Raw genomic sequence first — 18970 nt, 5'->3', positions numbered from 1 at the left:
AATCTGAAAATACATCTAGGCAAACAAAGAGTTGACAAAATTATGTTGCAAACATTTTTTTCACCAAGAGATGCTAAAAAGTAAATTAATCGGCTCTTCTGTGGCTTTTTTAAAAGTTAGTGTTGGCTTTTGATGACCTCAAGTGCTAATATTAAAAAAATCATGTGAAAACAATAAATTAATAGCAAGTTTGTCCAAATAAGCTTTCATCTTGACAACAAATCTGAGTATTGAGAGCAAAGTTTAAAAATGAGTGAAATGCATAAAAAATTAATTCCATTGTTTGCCTAAATAATCTATTAATATCATTACTTGTGCCAGACTGAGTATACCTTAAGACTTGTGTTGAATTTGTTTTTCAACCTACATGTATGGTGTAAACTTGATATCCTTGGATAAACATGTTTTTATACAGTAGTATTGCCACTTGGTCAAAAGGTCTATAATATAGTGTGACTGAGTGCAAATTAGCAGTATTCTGATCTAAAAGACCACTGCTAGGACTTTTAAACCAGATGTCATTTTTTCAGATGTTGCAATATTATTCTTTCAACCAACAGCAATATTAAAAGTAGTACTCATAATGGACTTCTTGCAGTCCCAAAAGTTTGAAAATATCTAAAAAAAAAGAGTCGAATTTCACTAGGAGTCGGCCCATTTGGAACAACAGCGTGTGACCCTAGAGGTAGCCATTCTTGTGGCCACACCAATTCTGCCGAGCAAAAAAAAACGAGCAAAACTTGTGTAACCAAAGTCCAATGATAATATAAATAATAAGTTTAAACATACATGTAAATAATAATAATAACCATCATCATCATCACTATGGAGTACCTCAAGTCCTGTTCTCCATTCTTTAATCATTTGTAGCGTGACCTGTTTGCCGTCTTTTTTGTGCTTACGTGTACTGTCTTCATCAAATAGATCCTTATTTCTGCTACTATCATCACTATAATCATCACCATAATCATCACCGTCAAGTTGATCTTCGTCAATACCCTCTCCTTTTTTAACTGCATTTGACGAAACCTAAAGTCGTGAAGGAGGAAAGAAATTCTTGATGTCTTACATGACATTGCATACAAAATATTTAATGTACATTCCAGGGTATTAATAATGCTATCATAATTATATGATAAAAATTAATGTCCCCTCCTTTTTCTTGAATCCAATCACTAATGATGATTGCAGAAAAAATAATAATACTGTGATATAGAAAAGATGATGAGGAGATATATTATTTTATTAACTTTTCGTGCTCTGATTGGTTCACTCAATCTCCGCTATCACCTCATATACCTTAGTTTGACCTCATATGGTACACAATTGTGCTAAGCGTTGCTAAGCTAAAAGTTTTTTCACCCAAAAACGAAATTTCTCTCTGAATAAAGCACAAAAAAAACGTTTTTGTGGGAAGTCTGGATAAGATAATTCCGACGTTTAGGAGTACCCTAAAAGGTAAGAAATGTTTTTGTGATGAGCCTGCATCTGTGTGACCAAGAGGTCTTACACAACATTGCATCAGTTCTCATTTACGATTTCGCTCGGATTTGCTCGCGTTTTTCGCTCATATTTCATACTTTCTAAACTTTTGGAGTTTGAGGAATTTAATAAAACAATTAATTTTTTATTCCATTCATGCTTGTTGGATATGAGAAAGGTTATTAGCCAACTCCGCGCTACACACCTCATTGGCTATTTACCAACTCGTATCCAACACGCGCTCATGGAATACATGTAATTGACATTAACCCAATTGCTGGAAGTAGGAATTAACTCTTAAAAACCTACAGTGCAGTTCTTCAGACTCAACAGTAATAATTATTGGTACATGACTGTAAGTACATCACGGTAATAACTGTGGGCCACCATAACTGTACTAGTGTCGCTCATCAGGATCTGTGAGAGTTGCTCACCATTGCACTAACTCTGGCCAATCAACCTTTCATAATCTTGCACTTACAATAATAATTTATTCTGATTCTCACTTCTCTTTCAGAGTGAATTTAAGACAGGTGAATTGTTGTTGTTTTTTTTATCCTTTCATGCTATGATTTCCTTGCATGCTCATTGCATGCCATATTACTCAATAGCGAGTGACAGAAAATCTGGCGTTATGAGAACACATGACTTTTTTTAAGTTTGCATCGAATTTTGGCTCAAGTGATGTTTTTGGGTGGCAAACAATCTACATTGTAGCATTGAGTTGATACAGTCTACAGGTAGAGTGTAGTAAGGAACTGGTGCAATCAGAATGTCATTCTTGGGCACATGCTATTGTTACAATTAATTTTTTGCAAGGGGTAAAACCTTCAAAAAGAAATAGGAAACTTGATATATCCCTTACTAAAGTCTTGTCAGAGAGAATGATAAATTTTTCTGTCAAAGGTGACTTGTCCCTCCTGCTGGAAGCATTAAGGCTGGGACACACTAGGCAATAAGTCACTGCAACACATTGCAGGGACAAGTCGCCACAACAATTAACCTCCTGTGACATGGTTAATTTTGTGAAAATCATTGACGCTGCAGCAGAATTAATTTTTGTTGCTGCTATTACTGTAGTTGCACGAATTCAAACCAGTTTTAACTCGTGCAACAGATCACAGCGACAAAAATTAATTAGTAAAGGCAGGGTTGTTGTACATGTACCTTGTGTACACTTCCGGCAACAAGTCGCTGTGACAGAATATAAATGAACCAATGAGAGAGCGTCATATGGTCCACCATATTGAATTAGAAAACTAGTTCATATTCCCCCTCATACAAAATCAATGCTTGTGCACCCAACGGACGTTATGTCGCAGCTATTTGTTTTGCAAGTAGTACACATGGAGCGAATAATAATTTAATGGTTAATGAGCAATTCATATCCATACTTTTTTGTCCTTTTTACTTGTAACTTTCTTCCTATCCTTCTTGTTTATTTTGTTATTGTTGTCATCATCATCGTCCTCATCATCATCGCCATTATCATCGTCCATCTCAGAGCCAGTGTCAGAGTCGTTAAAATCCAACAATTCCTTGTCGTTTTCTTTCAAGAACTTGTAAAATCCTGGATCCTTCTCTTGCAATCTCGCAAGTTGATTCTTGTGATCTGCACTTTTTGATTTGCTAATTAAAAAAAAAGAACAAAGAATGCTGTAGGCACATTATTTAAAGCCAATCGGAATGCTGTACATGCACAGAATCAAGAAAGAGAAAGAACAATGAGTTTTGTACATTAATTAACATTATTGACTAATTCATTAAAGGGGTACATTGAAATACTTGTTTTTCATAGAATCTGCCATTTTTGGGATGTCGCCAGCATACTTATTCGAGAAAGGCTGGAGCGAGGACTGATGATGTCACTTACTCAACATAAAGATCACTGCTACTTGAGTAAACAATGGAATTCGAAAACCTGTCTGAAAGCGAAGCTTTATCTTCTATCGATCATGATTTATCGACTTCTGAGTTATGGTTAGACTTCGAAAAACATTCTGAGTCACTTACCTGTGGTTACGAAGATTTAGACTCATGACTACTAGGGAAAAAGCAGCCGCATATCAAAGGGAAAGAGCTCAAGAGGAAGAAGAAGAGGAAATGCATCAAGACCGTTTCGAAGTGAGATTAGATGGTACATCTAATCCGAATGTTGGAGTCATGATTTGTCTGTTTACCATTGTTCCCTTCACTTGTAAAAATTCAAATTTCTAAGTACAAATGTACGTGTTGTTCTTCGGACGCGGTAACAAAGGCCAATGAAAGGCTAAGGAATGCTTCTGCTGTTACTTGTGAAATTGATCGGTGCATGTTGTATAGACGAGTGGGTTTTAAAAATAGCCGCCGTAGGATTAAGAAGCCGACATAACAAGTGATACACATCAATGTATGAGCAAGGCCAAACTGCAAAGTCTCAGTATTAAAGTGCTGTATAATAAGCTTAATTTGGATTGCACTTTTCAATTTTCCTTGTCAGGAATTACTTTCACGTATTTTATAACATGGCCAAAAAGAATGATTATGGCAATAATTTTCTTAGCTCCTGAATAGATTTCTATGATCAGTTTCATACCGACAGTTTATTCGTCTTGTCTGGATCTTCATGGGGTATTACACAGCAATTACTGAGACTTCACAGTTAGGCCTTGCTCCTACATTGATGTGTGTATCATTGCTGATAGCATGTCCTTTTACAGCTCATACATGTATATATTAAAATGATCTGATTTTGAATAATTTAAAGTGTATCTTAATATTATTGTAATTAATTTTAGTGTTTACATAAGCTTTATTATTGTTTTTAAAAATTCTTATCAAATAACTTTCTTAATTTATCATTACATTTATATAATTTATAGTTACAATTGATTAACGTTTTACATTTGTAAAAATTATCGTAATTCACTTTCTTTTGGTGTCTTAATGGGGACATAAATTGTAGTTTTTCAGTGAGCAATTAACCCATTGACTCCCAGGGGTTTCCAATCGTCTGGCGTTAGACAGAGTAAAATACTAAGTCTGGCCGGTTTCGGCTGGTTTGGACGTCAAAGGGTTGATCCTATGGCGGCTATTCCTCACACCCACTCGTTTAGACAACAAGATTGAAACCCAGGCAGATCGGTGGTAGTTCTCCATCAATAATTAGTAACTGCTTCCAGCTTCCCCTGGCACCGATCAATTTCGCTACAGCAGAAGCGTTTCTCTACCTTTGTTACCGCGTCCAAAGAACAACACATACCTGTACCTTTGACCTAGGAAAAATGACGAGAAATTTGAATTTTCTCAAATGAAAAAAACAATGGGTAAAAAGCGTAATCTCACTCAATTCGAGTGATTTTCAAGCATTTCCTCTTTGTTCTTCCTCTTGAGCTCTTTCCCGTCGATATGGGGCTGCTTTTTCTTCAGTAGCCACGAGTCTAAATCTTCATAATCACATGTAGAGTAAGTGACTCAAAATGGCGTTAGACAGTCAGACAAACAATAACTCCGAAGTTGATAAATCATGATCGATAGAACACGAAGCTTGGCTTTCAGGTTTTCCATTGTTTACTCAAGTAGCAGCGAGCTTTATGTTGAGTAAGTGACGTCATCAGTCCTCACTCCAGGCGAATAAGTATGCTGGCAACATACCAAAAAATGGAGGATGCTATGAAAAACAAGTATTTTGAGGTAATAACCTTCAAATGTTGGTGAAAGTTAGTTAAATTCATTATGTGAAAAGTGTATACAACATTTTGGCAGCATTTCCTCGAGAATTTGAGACTTTAAAAAAAATCATTTTTTTTTCGTCAGAGTACCCCTTTAAAGAGAACACTGGCTTATTATAATAATAATAATAATAATAATAATAATAATAATAATAATAATAATAATAATAATAATGATAATAAAAATAAAAATAATTATCATTATTTTTATCATCATCATTACAGGTATTACCGTTATTATACAGTTACTACTAATATTAAATCGCGACATAACTTACTGTACAGTCATGTACAATAAGTACACGTAGACTATGGAGATTAAGGAGAATAATTAAACTATCAGATGAAAAGAGGACTTCCCTCACATATCTACACAATAATACCCATGATTTATTTAATGCAGGTGAGTCCAATTTAGTACAAATGCATCCGAAAATAGGCCACTTTCAAAAATACTATAATATTCTCTGTTTGCCCAAGGTCCAAATTTTTGCATAAGCATTGTCTTTATTACTTTTCCCTTCGGACCAATGAAAGTCTTAAGAGAAACTGGACAAAATGCTATGTAAACTCTAGGATATCAGGGCGCGCAACCAAAGAGTATTACAGTATAGCTAGCTCTTGAGCTTTAAAGGCGTCATGAAATACCTGCGCGCTTCTCTAGGAAAATGTTACGATGTAAAAAAGCATCACATAAAAGAAAAAGAAGTTTCCAAATGCAAGAATGTTAAACTCTAAATAGGAAAGCAGTTAATATTGTCTGGCGCAGGTACAATTAATGAAACAAACGACGACTAAAACACTCACTTTTCGCGCTGTTGAAAATCACTTGCAACGTTTTCGCTAGTATTTTCGTCTTCCTCGCCAGATTCACTTACGTCCGAATTGAAACCATGCATCATAAATTCGTCAGCATCCATATCACACAATCGTCTGGGGACATAAAAAAATTGATCCAGTTGCGATTTTGTCTTGAAATAAAGGGAAAAGTATCGAAATAAATCCCTACGATTTACCTTTTGATGTCCGCCATCTTGAAAAGTTAACCACGTGCAAATACCGCTGTTCATCAAAATTGCAGATAGTCTCAGTCACAAGTGTTGACAAGTGTTTTGATTGGTCAACCTTTGACCAAATTATCCAATTGTTCCTTCGAAAAATCAATATGGCGTCTAAAGAAGAGGTGACTTACATACATACATGTTGATCCTCTTATTTTTGCCTTTGTTCACCGCGTTGATTCTACTACTAAACCTCTGATATTTCTCTTAAAAGCTCGATGAAGCTGCTATGGAAGAAGAAAAGCAATTACGCCAAAAAAGGGTGAGTGGAAAAAAATGCCAAAGTTCGTTTGACGCAAATCATGTAAGTTACATGTCCTAGCCAATTTATGCTGGTGGAAACCTGAAGCCGCATTTCACGTAAATGCCATTCCAAAGATACGCCAACTGTTTCATATACTCTTTACAGGATGGTGGTGTGACCTTGTAAGCAATTTCGATTCTTTGGTGCGATTATTGTTCCTGAAAAGCCCCTTTTGGGGAGGTTCAATAAAGTATGTGTGTATTATGTTTTGCTAGATCGACACTGCTGTGAGATTTTTGCAAAATCCAAAAGTTGTACAAACGCCTTTATCTCGGAAAAAAGTATTCCTCGAAAAGAAAGGTAAGCCTAATAGGATAGAATTCAGGGCCAAGAGGGAAAACCGCATACTAGTTAGTTGGTTATTTGAGCTTTTGTAAACGATCAATTCTTAATTTGCCATGTACTGTACATGCACCTTTGTAAAGCCGAATTTGTAAAGAAAAGTATCAAAGGTCATGAAACAGTGTCAAAGATTTCTTTCATCTTCTGAATTCCTACTTTAATTTGTGCCTCTGTGCAAAATATCTTGTTTACCAAATCTATGATTATCCAAATAATATTATTTGTTCAAGAACCTCTAGTATATTCTTTTATAGTTCTTATATTAAATCTTGCTACATGTATGATATGATCATTTTGGGACAAAAGTCCAGAAGGTGTTTCGTCCATATTTATATTTATCAATAGGCCATTTTTGAAATATCAACACTCAGCTTGATAGTGAGGCAGAGAGGACAAAACAATAGAAACAAGTTGCAATAACTGTGAAAGATATTAGCATATCATCCACTTTCTTTTGTCTTTGTCCTCTAAACCTCTCTTTCAAGCTGAATTTTAATATATATCGAAAGTGGCCTATTAAGGTAGTTGATGTTGTAGTTATGTGCAGAGATCAATCAAGAGCTCTAACTCTCCAACATTAATTTTGGCAAGAAGAGACTTTGGGATGCATCGCCATATGTATTGCCCAGTGGTCACTGGCAACTAAATAGTGATTTGATTTGATTTTATTATCTTTTAAAATGGGTAACTGATAAAATTTTGAAACTGTTGCTTTGATGAAAATAACATTGAGGGGCATGCTTGACCTGGTTTGACTGCAAAAAAGAAGTTACCTGCAACAGAACAGTTATATAATAATATTTAAAGATGAGCGCTTTCTTTCTGGCAACATACAGGCTTAAAGAAAGATGAGATTGAGGAGGCCATAAGATTATCAGGAACACCTCTTGATGAGGTAATTAATGACCACAAATAAATTAATTTTATTACATTCTGTTTTCTAAGTTGCAAATAAACTGTTAGTGACTTTTTAACGTATATACCTTTCCAGTAATTGAGAATCATTTTTGTTTTGTTTTTTTTAACATCATTAACAAGCAGTGTACACATAACTGCAATGTTCCATTTTGAGCTTACACTTTCGAGAATGACAGTTGACTTGAAGTTCTTTTTAAGCTTGTGTCTGTTGACTTTGTTGAACTTTTGTTTAACTTGCATCTAATGTTTCTCAAATGGTTTGGATAGTGGTTGTCTCAGTACTGTATAGGGATTGATCCAGTGGATACTGTTCAGCTTTTGAGAAATCCAGGTAGCCACATGTACAACCAAAGCTCCACGAGCAGACTGTTGTTGGTGCATTTTGGTGATCAGTCGAAGAATTACGGTGTACAGTATGCTACATGTGTGCTTCCGTCTTGGATGATGAAACTGATGTTAGGCAAGCAGCAATATTCTTCCAGAGATTGGACAGTGGGTCTCTTGTCCCTATTCTTTTGTTGCTGCACGCCTAAAAGGGGTCTTTTGCAAAGTCGTGCACCAAAATCTCTAAATGTCAGTATAGTCTTTATTGATCAACAACAACATCAGCAAAATCCATGTCTTAAAGGGTCCATGTACAGATAATAATTTATTATAATTTAAAGAAGTTCAACTGAACGACGAGTTTAGCTAGCACAAGACCAACAAGAGCATCGAGAGAGTTTTGATTTGAGTATGCCCATAATTATTACTCTAGTTTATTATTCCACTTCTACTTCATTTTACCATATTTGGTCAAGAGAATGCACAAAGTATGAGACGGTAATTAATGTAACACTGTTATAGTATTGTTAGTGGTGTCCTGGTTCCTCTGGTTTAAAACAGAGCAAATATGGATGCAACGGCAGCCAGAGCAAAAAGGGCCTTTTTTCCTTGATCACAGTTTTCAATTAAAGAAATTTTTTTGAACACAATGCAAAGCCTGAGAATTTAGCTTGTGATCACTTTTCACTCATCATTTCGTTTATCCTGGAAATCAAATAAAGAACGATAATTTGTATCATGGTTTTGCCTGTTTTGTGTTCGTCATTTTGACACACCTTATTATGAAATCGATGTGATTTTCAGTCAATGCAGGAAGAAGCCAAAATACTAGAAAATGGTGTAATACTGGAATAATAAATCCCTTATTGGAAAGTCAAACATTATGATATAAGACATGCAGACATAATTTTTGCTTGTTGCTTGTATTAGTAATATTTTTTTTCTCACTCCTACAGGGCTCCGAAAAATGGTACGAAATAAGACACAACTCACAAAATATCCGCTTGTATTATATGCTAAACCATTCAATAATCAAGGTGTATTCATTCAGAATTTGCTTCTTTTTAGCATCCTGTAGCTCCCATATCCCCTGTTCATCCTCTGGGGACTGCAACTGCTCCAGCTTCAAGGTTGGTATGGTGCAAAATGATTACCTCTAGAGAAGTTAGTCTCCTGGATTTTAACTATAGTGTTTTAAGAGATCCTGATTTTGTACATGGCTGTAAGCAAAATAATGTCTCATTTCCTTGGACGTGTTGGAAGATTCTTTTATTAATAAGCCATTTCAATATACATTTACTGTATCCATTGATAGGCTGAGCCACTACAGTAATAATCAATCAATCAATCAATCCAATTTTGATCCTGGTTTATCCCCGTAAACGGTTGTGGCCGGATTTACCCCACTTTGTCAGCAATCTTTTTAACTCCCACTCTCCATCTCGCTCGATTCATGGCATCCTTTTTCTCCAAACCAGTGCTCTTGCTCTCCTTCTCCAGTTGCGTCTTTGGTCGTCCTTGCTTCCTCTTGCCCTTCACTTCGAACTCCAACGCTTTTCTCAGAACATGCCCATCATCCCTCCTCAACACATGCCCATACCATCTCAATCCATTTGCCTTTGCCAACTGAACCACTGTTTCCTTCAATCCCAACATCTCCATCAGGTCCTCTGTCCTCTTTTTCTCCATCAATTTTGTACCACACATTGCTCTCTGACCATTGCTCTCTCAGTCCTTCTCAAAATTGCTATCTCATTTTCCCTCAGACACCATGTCTCACTCCCATATAACATCACCACTCTTACACAACTCCAATAAACCATTCCTTTCACCTTCAGCGAGAACCTTTTTGAGTTCAGCAACTCTCCAAATTCGCTGAGCTCGAGCCATTCCATCAGCTTGCTTCTTGCATCTTCCACACAAAAAATCTCTCCCCAATCTCGAGGTCGCCCTCTTTACTTTCACGCATCTTCCATGGATCCATTTCCCACATTTCACACATAGCACTGAATTTGCCATTACTTGCTTCCCACAAACACCACATGGATCTACATGTACCTTGCTCACAGACACTTCACCTTCTACCCCACTCACTACCACTTTTGTCTTCCTGAGGTTCACCTTCAGCCTCTTGCTCTCTAATACAGGACTTCTCCCTCGGTCCCTCCATCATCTCACTCATCAAACCATTTCTCACACTCTCCGTAACCACGTCAACCGCGATCGCAAAAAGCAAGGGCAACAACACGAATCCCTGGTGCACACCAACTTTCACCTCAAACCCCTCGGACTTGTAACTCTAGCCCAACTCTGACTCTCATCTTTGCACCTTCATACAAACTCATCACTACAGTAATAATAATAATAATAATAATAATAATAATAACATCATCATCATCATCATCATTATTATTATTATTATTATTATTATTATTATGATTCTGTAGTACAGGAAGTCACGATAAATGCTGTTTTTATTAGTATTGTACCAACAGCACCACCTCCAGTTCCATGGAGAGGTTATATGGTAGCTGCCGTCTTGGGTGGAGGAATTGGATACACAATAGCCCATCTTTTCAAGGTATACCCAAGTGTGTATTATAAAAACATCTCAGTAAATAATTAATGTTATTGTTCTCTTTAATGAGTGTGAGTGATCTATTATATAGTTCTTCTCTTCTGCAGTTGACGCCCAGTGAAGTTCAATATTATTATTACTTTGTTAAAAGAACTCTCACTGATTTTCAGTTATTCTAATAATTATTATTATTTCCCTAAGGAAAAGATATTTATTTAGTCAGAGATTCCAAATTAACAAGTTATATAAAAAATTTAATTTCATGTCATGGAACCGATTATGCACTTTAGCTTGTTGGTGCCAGATACATGTAATATAAATGATATTGTCTTTAGTTTATGAACTAAATGAGTTTACAGTCAAAATAACTTCACTTAACATTGTTGGAATGCACAATTATGCCATTCTACCATGTTTGGTCCAGAGAATGTACAAAATATGAGACAATAATACACTGTAGTGTCCTGGTTTGACTGCTTTAGATCAGAGCAAATATGGACAGAACTGGAGTTTTCGCATAAATTATTCCGTTGACCAAATATGGTAAAAACAATATTACTGTTTTCAACGCAATGCAAAGCCCAAGAATCTAGGTTGTCACTCATCATTTAGTTTATCCAATCAAATAAAGGACATTTGAATGGTTTCGTTTGTGTTGTTTTCGCCATTCGCATGCTCCTTATTATGCAATCGTTACAATTCTCAGTCAATGCAGGAAGAAGCCAAAAATTCTAGAAAATGGCATAATAGTGGAATAATAAATCCCTTACTGAAAGGTTTAACATGTAATAGATGCGGACATTTTTCTCATGCAGTGCTCTTATTTTTCCTTGCCCCTTCAGGGTTCAGAAAAATACTACACAACTTGCAAAACATCTGTGCTTTAATAATATGCTAAGCGATTCATTAGGTGTATTTATTTTATGCCAAATGATCTACTTGCAAAAGCATTCTGAGATCTTTCAAGCAATGGTTTTGTAAGGTATAAACAAGTAAAAAATTATCCAACGTAGTGAAAAAGCCTGTCTGAAAAGATCTCAAAAACAACCAAAGTTTTGCGATAGGAAAGAACAATGTTTTGGTGACATCATGACACCATCAATTTTGAAAATGGTGTCACAATGTCACTGAAACGTTGTTCTTTCCTATCGCAAATTTTTGCTTGTTTTTGAGATTTTTTCAGACAGCCTTTTTCACCACATTGGATCCAGGTTATTAATTTTGTTTAATAAAATCAGTCTTTCTCTATTTCAGGCATTTATACTACCCTATTTTTATCACAAGAAGAGTGCAGAGGAAGAAAAATTGGAGGCAATAGAAACAACTGTGAAAGAACTCAAAGAAAATGTCACAGATTCTGGTGATTTAAAAATCATGTTTTCATTGAGTGTGATGACAAAAAACACTCAAGAACAAAAAATGGATGCAAAAAAATAGTTTCACGACAATTAGACCCAAAACCTAGGGGTTGTGTCGTACCTCATTGAACGGGCTTCAGGATTGGCCAAAAGAACAATAGAACGAATAAATATAACAATGGATTTAGCACAGAAAACAATGGGAAGTACAATAATAATATAGTGTTCAAGAAGAGTCTTTTAGTATTTTTTTTCTTCATTTGAACATCCCTGTGTTTTTGTTTTTTGTTAGTTCAAAAGACCTTGGACTCCGTTCAGGTAAGCAATCCTTGTGCAAAAGCTGAAAAAAGAGTGGTTTAATAGACCCTTCTCCAAAATGGTGGCAACAGATTTGAATGAGTTAAAATTGAACTGAACGAAAAATTGATACCAGAAATAGAAAGAGCTCCTTTACTTTAGTAACCCTGCAAAGTTTCACCGTATTAGGTGTTATATCAGCAGAGAAATGTTAGTTGAAATTTGACAATTACAGATGCAGATTACTTATAAAAGTTTAAGAAACGTGGTAACATCTAGATTTTTCTTAACGTTCGGGTGGCATTGTTACTATTTTAAAGTAAAAATAGAAGAGCATGATGACTATGTGCGAGACATTATGCACACGTTCAAAAGTAGTTACCGGTACCCTGTAACTCTTTTATTTATTTTGTAGGGGTTATTAGAACAACAGCAAACCAAACTTCAAAGCTTAGCTCTTGATCTGGCTTCTACTCAGGTATTGTTATGCTTTGTCACGTTGTAACATAGTAATATTTTTATGGTTCCATCTTTCATTGGTATTGTAAATGTTATAATGTCTAAGATATCAAGTGATAGCAACAAAAATTACAGATGGCAATGTTGCAGTTACAGGTAGCTGCAAGGCATCTTCAGCCAAAGAAGACTGAGTTAAATTATTTTGCCGTTGTTGTTGGTTAAATAATTTAAAAATGACTGAGTGCTAGAATCTGAAAAAGGCAAAATGACCAGTAAGCAAAAATGGGGAAATAATTTTTGCCACTTTCAATAGACCTGTCACTCCAATTCGGCTAACTCAATGTTGGACCCAATTCAAACCCTTTGGGAATAAAACGCTTTGTTCCTGGTACGTCATGTATTTCAACATCATTTACAATTTAAATATGAATGCTACTTCATCATGCAAATACAACACCCAAAGAATCATAATCCCAGGAGATTTGAATTGGGTACAACATTGAGTTAGCCGATTAGGTCCATTGATCACTGGTTACCCCACACTGGTGGCTCAGTTGGTTGAGAATTGGGCTGTCATGCGGAAGGTCGTGAGTTCAACTCTGGCCAGACCAACACTCACGGTCTTAAAATAACTGAGGACAATGTGCTGCCTTTGCAATTACATCTGCAAATGGTTAGACTTTCAAGTCTTTTCGGATAAGGACTGTACATGTAAACCGGAGGTCCCGTCTCATAACCCTTGTTGGAAATTAAATGGTATGGCACGTTAAAGAACCCACTCACTATTCGATAACAGTAATCCCCGGTGTTGTGGTCTGACCTTATCTGGACGGGGGCATCTTTCACTTCCTAAAATAAAATTGTAAACTGTGTAATAAGCAGTCTGGCTAAAGTCCCCCGAAAAAAATTGTAAATTAGTCCTGAAAATCCCCGAGGGGAGAGACTAATAGCTTCACTCCCACTCACTCTCACTTGTGAGGATTAATATTGCTTTTTGTGTCATTGTGTTCTTTAGTCAAAGGTCGCCTTGTTGCCATCTGAAAGTTACACGGTTGGAGATTTGAAGGGCGAAATACTCTCACTTAAAGGCCTTCTTTTAAACAGGTGATTGGTTTAGACCTACTACATGTACATATAATTACTGGTATGTTCTGTCATTTTCTGAGTTACCTTGCCTAGTTTTGAAACTTGAACTTGTCTTTTATGGTTATCAAATTAATCAACCTCTGATTGCTAATGAATCATTTCAATTGCTGTGGTCATCGTCATCATTAGGGAGGCAGGGTGGCTTGGCGGTTATCAACCGTGCCTTCCACCTCTGCGACCCTGGTTCAACCCTGGGCCCCGAAGTCGTATGTGTTTCAATCGATCTCAATCTAACTCGGAGGATGTTTGTCCAGGTACTCCGGTTTTTCTCTACCCTAGAGTGAAGTGAATGAATAAAGTTGGTATTATTAAATTATCTTCATCATCATTTATCATTGTTGTCCTTGTCATCGTCATCCTCTCTTTTGTTTAGAAATGCAAGATGGAAGGCCGTATTCCTAATTTCCGCGGCTTACTTTGCTACTGTATATAAAATATAATTATAATACTTTATTATAATTTTCAGCGGTAAATATAAGAATTTAACTGTGTTATATTCACCGCGCTACCCGGTGAACATAACATTTTGGAGGTGCGGCTGCTAAGCCAATCAAGCACTTTTCATGCCTTTTTATCTTGTTTTAGCCCGTTGTTTTGCACTTTATTGATATTCACCGCTGAAAATTACACTAAAACAATTATTCGCCTCGGGCTCAGTAAATATTGGGGAATATTTACCTCGACTACGTCTCGGTAAATATTTAACAATTATTCCATGAGCGCGCGTTGGATATGAGATGATAGATAGCCAACGAGGCGCATAGCGCCAAGTTGGCTATAATCATCTCATATCCAACAAGCGCGAATGGAATAATTTTTTTATTAAGAAGGCCCCCAAAATATAGAAAACTAGACTACAATAAAAATAAAAAGGCCCAAAAAATCACGCATATGCTTGCCGTGTTTGTAGATCATGGTATAATGGCTTATAACCCATGATGGCTTAGCCAATCAAAACTCTCGAATTGCATTATCAAATGATCCAGTTTTTAATAATCACCAATATTCACACAAAAAAAAATTCTGCGTCATATTATCGCCAAGAAAAATTACACAGCAAGTGGAAAACTATGGAGGGCCTCTTTCTTAACAATTAATAATTTACGTACGTGTAGTCATACAATTATCAATTGTTGTGAGTAGAGGATTTAAGTTTTTAAGTAGCGAGTGTTTCGTGTCTTTGTAATAGGTTATGCAAGATAGTATAATTTTATGTAATGTAATATGTAATGTTAGCAATGTAATAATAATCATCATCATCATCATCATCATCATCAATTGTCCTCGTCATCATTTACATGTATCATCATCGTCGTCGACATTATCGTCGACACTGGTTTATCCTGACACGCTGACATGACCCCGAGCTCAACCTTGCTATTACAGCAGGTCGTCTCAAAAACAAAGCACCCTGAAACTCTAAACCAAGCACCGTTGAAATCTAACACTAGGATTTAACTAGTGTTTAGACGTACATGTAATAACTACAGTGTACTTATGAGCTTCTATGTTGCTTAAACCTGTAAATATTGTTTGTCAACAACTATTACACGGTAGGTGTCAGAACCGACATTAAAAGTTAAACAGTTAGCGCTGTACGAGGCTTAGATTTCGAGTTGCAGAGGTCAGGGGGGGGGGGGGGGGGGGGATACACACGGATTTCTGTTTTTAACGGTCCGCTCTTGATTGCATCATGGGTAATAAGGGCAAGATGGAGAGAAATTCAACAGTTTTTAAGAAAGTTCAAAACGATGAAAAGTATTCATGATATGCAATTTTGGGTTTTTTTTTTCCAAAACAGAAGATATGCACTCAGAGGGGCGGCAGAATAAATTTGGAGAGAGTGGCTATTGTAGAAATTATTTTATTAACAAAAGTTGCTGCCATACATTTCCTGTAATTCCAAAGGCACAAAATTACAGAGAATATATGGAGACAAAAAAAGCAATAGGAATTCCAAAGAACGGACACCAAGTCTAGTTCATCTCAGTTGCGAACATGAACTTATTTGTTTGGTTTATGAAGGCGAAATTCTATAAAGTAGAGTCATGTACAGTATATTTTGCTTTGAATCAGGGGCACCCAACGAGAATATAGTTCTAAACAACTTAAATATAGCTTTGTTAAACATATTTTAGTATTTCAACGGTAGATATAGGCATGTTTTTATCCCCTAAAAAGTTTTCATCTGTTCGGATTTCCTGGCTGAAATTCTAGTGATCCGAAAATTATAGGGATCAAAACTTACCTTTTTGAAAATGTCAGCCAGAAAAAAGGCTCCAAAAAATTCTAGGTGACCTTTTTAGGGTGAAAATCCGTTTAAAATGGGCAATTATACCATTTTTTAGATGTTCGAAAATCCTAGGACAGACAGGCAAGCAAGAAATTTTACAACAAATGATCTGAAAATTCTAGGCAATATTGGTTTCTCCGAACAGATATATAACAGAAAACAGTCGTTGGGTTCCCTTGTTGAATTTCCATACAAACCTTTGAATTTCCCGCCATGTTGCCCTGATTACCCATAATGCAATCAGGAGCGTGAACTCGTTTATATCATAGGGCCCCGTATACTGTATCTTTGAGAGGCGCCGTGAGACCTGTTGTTAATGTAACTATAGGTGTGATAGTAAATGGGGTAATGAGCCCGTGAAAAAAGATGATAAACTAGGTGCTTGGCAGCGGGCGTTCGAAAAGACAACTGACGAAACACTAACTTTTTGACACGTCGTCTAAGAACTGACAAGATAAGCGAACTGCGTAGCTCCTCAGGCGTTGCAGATCCTAAGTTAGAATCCAAGCTGGGACTCTGATTTCAGTTGTTCTTTCACCCGTTGCCAATAACAAGCTTATGAAACGTGTTCTTTTGCTTCGTCCCGATTCTCTTTGTATTTACCGGGCCAATTGGAGCCCGGGCTACATTAGCTGACCCCAGAGCTCCTCTGAGCTGACCCTAGGGACCATAACCTCGGTATGAGAACGAGATTACAATGTTTTTTTTTTTTTTTTTTTTTTTTTTTTTTGCAGGAAACAGTTTCCTTCACCCATGGTTGGCTCGACCCCAGCGGCGCCTCCGAGCATTCCAGCATGGCAACGTACAGTTACGTCAACGGAACGAACTAGCACGACATCCTCGCTGACCGACTCCGACACAACTGGTGCTGCAGAGCTCTCGAACACAAACAGCCATGAACAATCGGCCAGCAAGGTGTCTTTACAGTATGCCAGTATGAATGGTATGGACATCAGAACTTTTATTAAACTATTAAAATATTGTTGCTGCACTTAAATTCCATGACATTCATTTAAGAAAGTTTAACGTCAATAACGCATGAATTGATTGTCCTTTTTAAGGGCGCACGTGATTGGGATTTGTCAACCAACCGCGGACGCAGCTCTGTGATAATCTATCTTAACTAGAAAAAGCTCCCAACGTCAATGTGACAATGTGTCCTTTTTTATGATAAATGTGAATGTTAAGATGTTATCTGACGTTCTCTTTTAAAAAAAAAAATCCTCGGTCGTTTCTGTTTGTTGATCGCCATCTTAGTGTGCTTAGGGGTCGTGTAGGAAAAACATTTGAGGCAAGGCGTTTGAAACTTTGCAAGGGGTTGTCTAATAAGTGCCAAGAACTCGCAACATGTCACTCAGACGCACCCGAAGGAACACTCCAAGAGAGCGCTGAAATGAGTGGCTTAAATATCTCGCGCATCTTAGCCAATCAGAAATTGCGTTATTTTCTCCGGCTTAAAGTGATTCATTAAAAAGAGTGGAGGTTTCCTTTATTACCGGTGGGAACTTTCAGTGTGGAATTGGAGCTGATCTTTAATTTATGTATAGGTAACCTCCCCAAACCTTCTGCTGATAACGGAGATGCAGAGGAATATGTTGAAATACACGAGGCGGAGAACAACCACACGGAACGAGGGAGCACCTCAAGCAGTGAAACAGACACAGCGAATACACCCAAGACTGTGGTTTCAGCCAACGAAAGAAGTCTAAACGATGCTATGCTAAACGATTCCAGCGTGTTGAGTTCGGAGACTAGTTTGTCGTCCATGTCCGAGTTGTCGGGAAACACTTCTTTTCACGATACGTCTATAGCGTTTTCCTCAACATGTATCAAGGCTCCTTCGGATATGACTTTGCCTTCTGACTCCATTGTGGATTCCACCATGGAAGGTGTAAATGATTCAGCAGTTGATGCTCATTAATAGCGAGGTTACTGGCCCGCTTTATGTCTTTGAACAACGAAAAACTCTGAACGCATCCACAGGATAGAAGCTGGGCCAAGGGTCGCATTGAGCTCAAAGCTATCTTTGCAAATGGGTCGTCCGCCTGGCGTCATTTTCAAAGTGGGACTTAGTACGGCATTTCATGATAATTGCGCTCCACTTTTCATTTCCATGAAAATTGTTCTTTACCTTTGTACGGCCAGCCGGAATTCTCTACCAAACAGAAGCCAATTAACAACCCAATCTAAGAACGACAATCAATCCTGTTATCATGTATACCAAATACATATGAGACGTACAAATGTTATCCAGAACCAGGGATCCAATTGGTTTGTCCGGTGAATGTACGTATCGGAAATGCATTATGCCATGTAATTTTCTAGGAACAGTTTTTGTAAAATGTGTATTGATATTTGTAATTGGTTGAAATTGTATCGGTCAAGGGAGGGGAATTAATTTTGTAACCTGCGAACAGCCTTTCAATGCGGATTTTGGTTGCTTGTTTGTTCTAAAATGGCGCAAATCTGGTGAAGCAGCTACAAAAGCCAAGCTGCTACAGTACTGATTTAATCACAGTTTAAAGATGCTGGACACAAAATAAAGAGAATTTCTTCTTTGAATGAATGAACTTTAAGTGTCAACTGTATTGAGCGGCGCAAATCGTACACTGGTTTTTTGAATTTTTTTTTTTTTTTTTTTTTGCGCAGTAAGATTATCGTCAATACGCCATATTCGTATTCTCAGTATTGGACTGGA

General features: G+C 36.9%; 2 protein-coding genes across 3 annotated transcripts in view; one reads left to right on the top strand and one right to left on the bottom strand.

Moving 5' to 3' along the window:
- The window catches only part of LOC137997648 (nucleolar complex protein 2 homolog), a 50934-nt gene extending 44688 nt beyond the window's left edge, over positions 1 to 6246 (bottom strand). Inside the window, exons 1-4 of the mRNA XM_068843753.1 lie at positions 6209 to 6246; positions 6000 to 6125; positions 2877 to 3111; positions 835 to 1029 (exon numbers count right to left, since the gene is read on the bottom strand). Of these exons, the coding sequence (XP_068699854.1) occupies positions 835 to 1029; positions 2877 to 3111; positions 6000 to 6125; positions 6209 to 6225 (573 nt within the window). The 5' untranslated portion in view covers positions 6226 to 6246. The remainder of the gene's footprint in view (positions 1 to 834; positions 1030 to 2876; positions 3112 to 5999; positions 6126 to 6208) is intronic.
- A 44-nt stretch (positions 6247 to 6290) lies between these two features.
- Positions 6291 to 18970, top strand: part of LOC137997647 (peroxisomal membrane protein PEX14-like) — a 32985-nt gene continuing 20305 nt past the window's right edge. The window contains exons 1-12 of one of the 2 annotated variants that reach the window (XM_068843751.1): positions 6291 to 6375; positions 6468 to 6515; positions 6773 to 6857; positions 7736 to 7794; positions 9210 to 9271; positions 10623 to 10722; positions 11974 to 12079; positions 12370 to 12395; positions 12790 to 12852; positions 13849 to 13937; positions 17007 to 17215; positions 17820 to 18836. In XM_068843751.1, the coding sequence (XP_068699852.1) occupies positions 6358 to 6375; positions 6468 to 6515; positions 6773 to 6857; positions 7736 to 7794; positions 9210 to 9271; positions 10623 to 10722; positions 11974 to 12079; positions 12370 to 12395; positions 12790 to 12852; positions 13849 to 13937; positions 17007 to 17215; positions 17820 to 18193 (1239 nt within the window). In that variant the 5' untranslated portion in view covers positions 6291 to 6357 and the 3' untranslated portion in view covers positions 18194 to 18836. Of the gene's footprint in view, positions 6376 to 6467; positions 6516 to 6772; positions 6858 to 7735; positions 7795 to 9209; positions 9272 to 10622; positions 10723 to 11973; positions 12080 to 12369; positions 12396 to 12789; positions 12853 to 13848; positions 13938 to 17006; positions 17216 to 17819; positions 18837 to 18970 lie in introns of those variants that run through there. The other variant, XM_068843752.1, reaches the window with a different exon arrangement.

The sequence above is a fragment of the Montipora foliosa genome, chromosome 3 (assembly GCF_036669935.1).
Source record: "Montipora foliosa isolate CH-2021 chromosome 3, ASM3666993v2, whole genome shotgun sequence".
Lineage (NCBI taxonomy): Eukaryota > Metazoa > Cnidaria > Anthozoa > Scleractinia > Acroporidae > Montipora > Montipora foliosa.
Note: the sequence above shows the minus strand (reverse complement) of the source record. Positions and strands in the feature narration are given on the sequence as shown.